The 9,587-nt window shown below is 40.3% G+C and overlaps 1 protein-coding gene across 1 annotated transcript; it reads left to right on the top strand.

The window, feature by feature from the left end:
• The first annotated feature begins 8,047 nt into the window (after positions 1–8,047).
• Positions 8,048–9,004, top strand: LOC143389267 (olfactory receptor 2AG2-like). Its single transcript, XM_076842433.2, has one exon. The coding sequence runs from the start codon at positions 8,048–8,050 to the stop codon at positions 9,002–9,004; it is 957 nt and encodes a 318-aa protein (XP_076698548.1).
• Positions 9,005–9,587: the final 583 nt, after the last annotated feature.

Raw genomic sequence — 9,587 nt, 5'->3', positions numbered from 1 at the left:
AAACTGCAGTTGGAGTTTCTTGATTAGGTTTCTAGATTCAAGGGCAATAATAGTGTTTGCTTCTATTCCCTGGGCTCTTGGTTCTGCCCTCTGAGTCATTCTTCCTTTTTCATGAATTCAATAGATGTTCAGACTTGAGCTGTTTGTCAGCTTGCTTCCTGCCAGTAGAATTTGGGTGTGGGGTGAGGAGATATAACAACCTCCTCTTATTTTGTACTCACTGTTTCTCTTTCAATTCTAGCTGGCAGGCTCTCTGCTGTACTAATGCGTTGGAGATCAGACACAGGTCTTTATTCTCTGGTGTTGAAGATCAAACACCTCAAAATGTGAGGCAAGTGTAGAAAGCAAGTTTTATTTAAGAAAGTGATAGAGACAGACTTCCAAGAGAAGTGGCCCTAGAGCTGGGTTTCTGCGGGGCAGAGGGAGCGGGAGGGCCCATCTTGTTCTTGTATAGACCTCAGAACCTCTCTTTTAATCATTCCCTTTTCTTTCTTCTCCAGGTAAGTGACTGGGGGCGGGGAAGTAGGGGTTAGTTGTTAGCAACCCAGAGTGCCCAGGAGCATGATAGCAGGTTAACTACCCTTGTCCTCTGTTTAATAATCAGTTATCATCATCTGTGGACCCCCATCATGTCTTACCTACACTGAGTGCCTGACCTTTGGCCTCTGCCTTGGTTTGCTGAGGAATGTGACATATCCTGTCCACTCAGGTCAGGTGAAGCTTCAGGCAATTTGCTTTATGGTTAAGAAAGCATGTGTGGGGTGGGTTGGCACCATGGGACCATTTAATAGAATTATATTCTTAACCTGGTATTCCCTCCATTCTCATCTATCTGTCCCCTTACACTAATATTCTCAAGAACTTCTGATATATTTCACAGGAGCCCCACTCCATGAGACACAAGCCACACACGTAGGTGATTTTCACATAAATTCTCCTATGTGTTGCCTCGTGCTAGTTTTTGTGAAGGATGGTGTCCTAAAGCTTCCTCTGGGGCTCCTGGTTTGATTGATAGCACTGTGCCAGACTCTTAGCTTCTTGAAAGAGTTCATTGTGTACCAGATTACTCCAATGTTTTGGTATTTTTGAGGTTTTAGCAAAAGATTGTCATAACATACCCGTTGTTACAAAAATCTCAGTGCTTGTCCCTGATGCCAATACAACCATGAAGTTATACTTTTGAGACAAGGATAAATAATTTTTTGCCTTCTTTCTATTTTCAATGTTGTTAGATTTCTTCCCTGCAATTTATATTAACAGAGACCAGAAATAGTTAATACTTATAAATATTCACAGATTGGATTGTAGGGATACAAATAATATTTATTGTTATTATTCTTGACATATTTCTAGTCAAACAAATCTCTCTGTAAACATAAAGGAAAGAAATTTTTTTTATCTTTCAAATAATCCATTTCTACAGAATTTTCTTTAAGTCTTACATTTTTAACTGAACATTACAATTTTATAATACAGCATAAAAGAAAGGAGGCCTTATGAATGCCTACAGTTTATTAGGAAAAAAAGTGAAGAAAACACATGAGTAAAATTTTTCCATAATGATAATGGAATTACTATCCATGAAATATTTTCTATGTAGCTCAGAGAAAAAGTTGGTTTTTAGCAGGGGTCAATTGATTCCCTAGGAAGAAATATTCCTCCAGAGCTGATGACTAACTTTAGGGAAGATCCAAGGAAACCTCCAGAAGGAAGAGAGCAATCATCACAGCAGCCATCTGACATTCCCTCTCTGCTCCACAATTCCAAACGCCACTTAGTCCAAGCTGGGGAGGGCTTCCTGGATCATTGGTTTTTGTTTTTCTCTCAGAATAAAAGGTGTAGACAAATTCCCTCAGTTTATTCAGAATACAGCTAGAATTCTTCCAAAGGAATTTTAACTAGAAAACAGAAAAAGAAACCCTAGAAGCCTGGATGTTGCGACACACGACTAAACTGGAGAGTGTCACTCCAAGAGAATGTGGAGACTTAAATAAAGACACAGACACAGAAAGTACCTTTTCCTTGTGTTCAGTGACTGCTCCTCAGTCGCAGCTCCTACAAGGGGGACAAGGCAGGCAAGAAAGAGGAGGAGCACACCTCGAACCCGAGTTTTTTTGGGGAGAAGTCATTCAAATGAGGCAAGGGGTAGAGTTTCAGGGGATTGAGTCTAACTTTGTGATGTCTTGCTGTCAGCAAATTGACTGACATCTTAGAAGAGCACACCCATCTCATGTGCTTCGTGGGGATCATGGGCAGAGCGAGCTAAAAGGACACATACATCCCAAGCCCAAACAGAGAGGCAACATCAGTCCATTCCACTTTAAGTGCTTAATGCTCATAATTCACACATACAGAGCCCATGGCTGGCTTACCACACCTGGAGACAGAAAAGTTTGCTGAGCACATTCCTTAATTCTTCATTCTTTGCCAGAAAATGTTTCCTGTCCTCAAAACTGAAAGCTGAGTAAGACATAGTCTCTAATCCCTGGGATCACACTCAGTGGTCTAAGGGAAGCAGACAAGACTGTGAAGGTTCCAATCAATAATGTGTAGTAAATGTTTAACTCTCAGGAAAAGAAAACTCCTGATTTGGAATGTTGTCATTACTGGGGATCAAACCCATGGCCTCATGTGTGCTAGGTAAGTACTCTTCCACTGAGCTACACTATTAGCCCATAAGTCCTATTATGGCATTTTCCCATTTTCATTACATAAATACATTTTTTTAAGCCCAAATGAAAGTTACCTATTCCAACAGGAAGTTGGGAAGAGATGCATAGTAACAGCATTATGTAGTATATCCTCTGTACATATATGATGGACAAATGTGAAACGAGAGCATAAATAATAGTACAATATAATGCAATATCTTAGACTGTTCAGTTTTTCAGTTGCACTACCTTTGGTTTTAATATACTTTATTTAATTGTAAATGTGCATGGTTTTTTTATTAAGATGAATTTCACATAATATGAAATCAACCATCTTAAATTCTGTAGTCCACTAACATTTAGTATATTCTCAATGTTACAGAACAAGCACCTCTATCAAGTTTCAAACTTTCATTATCACAAAAGACATCCCCATTTTTCATTATCACAAAAGACATCCCCATTAAGCATTTGCCCCCCACCTTCTCACCTCCCATAGATCTTGGCAACCACCAATTTGCCTTCAGATCTGCAGATTTATGTATTTTGAATATTCTAATAAAGGGAATGACACAATATTTCACTTTTTCTGTATGGTTTTTTTCCACTTAGCATAATGTTTTTAATGTTCATCCACACTGTGGCTGCATCAGAACATCCTTTTAGGTTGATTATGTTCCATTGTACCAATGTAACACATATTATTTATGCATAAATTAATGGGCATTTGGGTTATATTCATCCTTTTGGCTACTATGAATACTACCTCTTTGGACACTTGTGGATAAGTATTTTAACACTTATTTTCAATTTGGGGTGGTATACACATCTTGTTAGACTTCCTAGGCCATATTATAATCCACTATTAATCTTTTTTAAATTTTTATTATTAGTTGTTCAAAATATTACATAGCTCTTGACATATCATATTTCATACGTTTGATTCAAGTGTGTTATGAACTCCCATTTTTACCCCGTATATAGATTGCAGAATCACATCGGTTACACATCCACGTTTTTACATACTGCCATACTAGTGTCTGTTGTATTCTGCTGCCTTTCCTATCCTCTACTATCCCCCCTCCTCTCCTCTCCCCTCCCATCTTCTCTCTCTACCCCATCTACTGTAATTCATTTCTCTCCCTTGTTTTTTCCCTCTTCCCTCATATCCTCTTATATATAATTTTGTATAACAATGAGGGTCTCCTTCCATTTCCATGCAATTTCCCTTCTCTCTCCCTTTCCCTCCCGTCCCTGTTTAATATTAATCTTCTTCTAATGCTCTTCCTCCCCACTATTAATCTTTTTAAGAAACTGCTAGACTGCTTTATATGATAGCTGCACCATTTCACATTCCTTCCAACAATGTATGGATTCTTACATGACACCAATAGACAAGGTTGGTCGGGAAAAGGAGAGAGAGATAGAGATGAGATAGAGGACTCACCAAAATTAACCTTGTGCTTCAAAGCATATGATCAAGGAAATGAAAAGTCAATCCAAAGGATGGAAGAATATATTGACCTGATATATATCTAATATTGATTAAATGCACAGAATAACAAATGAACTCTTACAACTCATTACCATAAAGACAAGCAACCCAGTTTAAAATGACCTAAGGAGATGAATGAAATAGAGGACGGAAAGACAATGGAGAAAACTGACACAAACAAAATTTAGCTTTATGTAAAGACAACTGGACATCCACATCCAAAAGAATGAAGTCAGAGCCCTATGTCACATCATTTATAAAAAATTAACTTCAAATGGATCAATGACATAAATGTAACAGGTAAATTCCTTTCAAGGAAACATGGGCACCTGCACATGTGCACATGCATGAGAGAGGGTGAAAATGAGAAAGAAATAGAAAAGCATATGAAGATCCAATGAATCACTGTAGGATGCTAACTAAAGTCAGTAAAGGAAGATCTGATGTTAGTATTGTTAACTCCCTCCAGCTGGTAATAGCCCATACAAGAGCTTCATAGAGGGAGATGGAGAGGGTAGCCCTTCCAGAAGCCAGGGGATACACTCTATGACTTGGACAGAAGAAAGAATAGGGGTTACTTGCTTCTTGGACCAGTTCTGGACACCATCTACTCAGTCAGGCACAGCCTCAGCAAGACCTCACGGGGCAGAACAAGTCCTCAGGCTTCAGAGCCCATAATCAGTGAAATGTTGGGCCTAGAGACATGCCCAAGAGGATTCATTAAATCTAGTTTCCTGGAGTGGCATTTTCAGGGGAGGGCATGCCACTTGAGAGGAAGAGCCTGCAATATGTCCCCCAGGACAAGGTCAGAGCTCACAATTGCCCCAGGGAGAATGGGGCTAACCACTAGTGGGTCTCCTTTGAGTTACTCCTCCTGCATCTTTTACCTCAGTTCCTATGGTGCTTAACATTTTCATGAATCCCAACAAGAGAGGAATATATGAAGATATGAGGACAGGACTCAAGAATTCAGCCCAAATCACTCTATGACTGTGAAGTACTTTCTCACAAGGAGAGTGAAGGGGAGCCATTCTGAGCGATTTATTTCCTCCCTTTCCTCCGATCCTGCCCAAGGTTCTTAGCTTCCTGTCTGCATCTGTCTCTTTCCCCAGGAAGGAGTGTTAATGACAGTGACCAGAAGAGTCCCTGGTCCCAGTCACGTTCATATACATACCTATATCCCACCCTGCCAGAAGAACCACCTCCTCTTTCTTCATCGTCTTGACCTTTTGGAATCCACAAGTGAATCCCAGGATCCTTGCTGAGGTCTAGCAGTGGTATTTTCCCCAACTGAGGTAAGGACTCTCCCTCTGTTTCTAGGCAGTAGACCCTCTAAGTCTTGAGAAATAGAATCAAGATGGTACATACTTTGCAGCTCAGATTCTCTAGTGCCTTAGGCTTTATAGCTCATTCACTCCTGTCTGTTCAAGGTGACTTTAGGCACTTTGAACATGTGGGAACTTTTGCAATCATTTAGTGCCACTGGCCAGTACAGAGTCTCTAGAATTCCTGATGCTGGCTTCCCAATAATATTCTCAGTACTTACCCTTGGTGCACCTGATTTTCCTGGACTCTAGTAGTCTGATGAGGTCCCCCAAAGGAAAGCACCTTCAAAGAGGAATACCTAATATCAGCTGAAGTTTCTCTTGAACATGCCACAGAAAACCAACTAAAGTTAGCAAAAATGTTTAAATATACTGATCAATGACAGAAAAAAAAACTTATAAAAATATGCTTCTAAGCTTTAGCATTATCTGAATGGACTGACCATCTACAATGGTCCTCTATTCATCTCAGCCTCTGCTGACTGCTTTTGGTTTGAGGTACCTATACACCTCCAGCAATTTTCCAGAGAGAAGTCCTTTCTTTGTTGGTCCAGTTGGTGCTCCCTGGCCTTTCTCAAGTGAGAAACCAGTGAATGGAAAAGGAGAGAAAGCAAGAGTCCTGTAACACAGAGAGCTGGCATGTAGGTAGGAATCTGGAGGTCTGGTGACACCTCCTTAACAAAACCCAGCTTTTTTTCTTCCTCTTTGATATCTCTCCAAATACTGGCCCAGAGATCTGGAGAAAGGTGCTCAATTATTTCTTTCCCTTTATTTCTCTATCCATTCATCATTTTATTCACCAAAATCAAGAGCATTTCAATTCTCATAATTGCCAGGAACAGTGCCCAGAATTGTTCTTGAACATTTTAATTTTTTCCCCATATGTGGTATTCCAATCAACATTCCTCAGTTAGTCATGTACTTTTGTTTTCATGAAGCAGCAGGAATATCATACACCATAACGAAGGGTGAGGCTTCACTTTAAGGAGTATTTCTCTGGAGGCCTCCTTGCCTAGAGTTTTTTATGGCAAAAGTGCAGGAAGGACATCACTGTACTGTAAGTCAGTGTCCTGACTTTTACAGCACTATCTGCTCTCTTTTTGTTATGCCCTAACTGTTTTTGACCTTGCCAGTTTCTATTCATTCTCAACCTGTAGCTTATATCCAACTTTGTTGGGGAATCCTTTTGTGAAACCTCCTTTATTTGTTTTGAAGTATGTCATATTTTCCTATATATATTGATTATTGCCATTGGATGAGGCAGTTGTTTTTGTGATTAGTTTCACATCTATGCAATTATCCTAGCATCAAGTGTGGTACTGGATACATCAAAGGTCCTTAGCAAATACCCCTGCTGAGTGAATTAAAGGAGCTGGATTATATGGGTGTCTTGATGTCAAGTTTTTATGATCCCAATTCTGAGATAACAAGGGTGTTGACATAAAGAAAGATAGGAACCAGTGCACATATTACAAAGGAGAGGTGATAAATTAGTTTGTGAAATTTTCTCTTCTCTTCCAGAGTGTCTTCTACGTTCTCCACCTGACTGTGAAAGATCTGCATTCATAAAGTGCATGCTGAGTGGATACCATCACCCCTCTCCAAAACATTCCTCCTTAGTCTCTTCCATTGGTAGTATCATGTGGATTCCAGATTCAGCAAGGCCAGCGTCCTTCTATATGCTCCTAAGTTTTGTGAAGCAGAGGAAGGTATTTTCTATGCTCAGAGTGCTTCTCTGAGTCCCAAGTAAAGGTATAGCTTTGGGCCTTTCCTACAAGGCTTCCTCTTTAGTAACTCATTACTTTTATGATATCCCACAAAACAAACAACTTCTATGTCTCTGTGAATTCTATAATTTTATTTTTTGTGTCCTCCTGAGTGAATATATAATCACTGACTTCAAGTAGGTAGATGTCTTTTCCACGGCTTCTACTCATTTACCTCCAAAATCTGCATCACTCTGACCATTCAATTAAGCCCAGAATTGTTATTCTCTAAAGCAGAGTCACTGTATCCCTATCAAGGAGGAGTGGATGGTTCAAATGTATAAAAATCAGGTGGCCCAAGAGCCCTGAAATCCTCCTAGTAGGGAAGGTGTCAAAAAAACAGTGGGACCATAACATAAAGACAGACATCAGGTCAAGGGGAGAAGATGGCAAACAGTTTTTATGAATAAAATTTTAAAGGTAGAATTGTATCCCCAAGTAGATTTTAAGCAAAAAACCAGCTAGCTTTAAAGCACTTACCAATGTTTTTGTTTATTATGAAGAGAAAGATGTTTTCATCTATGTACAAAAATCTTTGTGCTTATTCTCTCACATATCTGTTTGGAGATAATTCTTAATAATTATCATCTTCTGACATGCATATTTTACATTTAGATGGAGCCATATCAAAATTCAATAAAAAGCATTTAGAAATTCAGAATCCAGTGGGGGGAAATTTAGCAGAGAGAAGGAAAAGATGTTTCATAGAATTTCTATTGACCTCTGTCTACTATAATGGGGTGGTCCAAAGGTAGGCTAACTTCCTCTGAGATTCCATCTCCTTCTTAGCAATTAATAGAGCCAAGCAGAATGGAGCTCTGGAATTCCTCCTCCACCTGGGGAAGCAGCTTTATCTTGGTGGGGATTCTGAATGACAGTGGGTCTTCTGAATTGCTCTGTGCCACGATCACAATCCTGTACATGCTGGCTATAGCAAGCAATGGACTTCTGCTCTTGGTTATCACAATGGATGTCCGGCTCCATGTACCCATGTACCTCCTGCTCAGGCAGCTCTCTCTCCTGGACCTCCTGTTCACATCGGTTGTCACTCCCAAAATCCTCCTGGATTATCTGTGGAGGGAAAACAGCATCTCCTTTGGAGGCTGTGCCCTTCAGATGTTCCTGGCATTGACTCTGGGTGGTACAGAGGACCTCTTACTGGCCTTCATGGCTTATGACAGGTATGTGGCCATTTGTCATCCTCTGAACTACATGATCTTCATGAGGCCAAGGGTCTGCTGGCTCATGGTGGCCACATCCTGGATCCTGGCATCCCTGAGTGCTTTAGGACACACCATGTATACAATGCATTTCCCTTTCTGCATGTCCTTGGAAATCAGACATTTGCTCTGTGAGATCCCACCTTTGCTGAAGTTGGCCTGTGCAGATACCTCCGGATATGAGCTCCTAGTTTATGTGACAGGTGTGACTTTCCTCTTGCTGCCCCTTTCTGCCATTGTTGCCTCCTACACACTAATTCTGTTCACTGTGCTCCACATGCCCTCCAATGAGGGGAAAAAGAAAGCTCTCCTTACCTGCTCTTCCCATCTGACTGTGGTTGGGATGTTCTATGGGGCTGCCACATTCATGTATGTTCTGCCCAGTTCCTTCCACAGTCCCAAACAAGACAATGTCATCTCTGTTTTCTACACAATTGTCACTCCCGCCTTGAACCCTCTCATCTATAGCCTGAGGAATAAGGAGGTCATGGGGGCCTTGAGGAGGGTTCTGGGAAAATATGTGCTGCCAGTACAGCCCACCCATTAAGGAGGGCTCTTGGCTTGTCTCTTATTATTTTGTCTCCAAATGAAATTGCTATGTTCCTTCATTCTTGACTATCATACTCTGTCTGAGATGATACATACACATTTGAAAATTTTCCCTTATTTTCTACTATGTAGCTCTTGTGTATATGGAACTCAATCTGAATGCATTAGGCACTTATCACCCAGATTTTGAAACTTCATATGAAAAATGGACTAGGAAAAGGAAAAGCTTTGAATGGATGTCTTTGACACTTAGTGAGTCATCTTGGTAGTAGCATGGCTAACTTTCCATTTCAACATTGTGTAGCAGTAGGGACTTGGTATTGCTTTGGGACTGAACAAACTCCAATGGCCTCTTAGCATTAAAGGACTGTCCCCTTTGAACTGAATTCTATATGAACATTTTAATTTTTTCCCCATATGTGGTATTCCAATCAACATTCCTCAGTTAGTCATGAATTCTTAGATCATTAGTACACAGAAGGTCCACAGGAGATATATTAGACTTGCTGTTTATTAAGATGTTAGCAACTGGTAGGAAAGAGTAATAGAGATGTGACTGCATTTGCATTCCAGCCCTGAGG

This window comes from Callospermophilus lateralis, chromosome 2 (genome assembly GCF_048772815.1).
Source record: "Callospermophilus lateralis isolate mCalLat2 chromosome 2, mCalLat2.hap1, whole genome shotgun sequence".
NCBI classification, from domain to species: domain Eukaryota; kingdom Metazoa; phylum Chordata; class Mammalia; order Rodentia; family Sciuridae; genus Callospermophilus; species Callospermophilus lateralis.
Note: the sequence above shows the minus strand (reverse complement) of the source record. Positions and strands in the feature narration are given on the sequence as shown.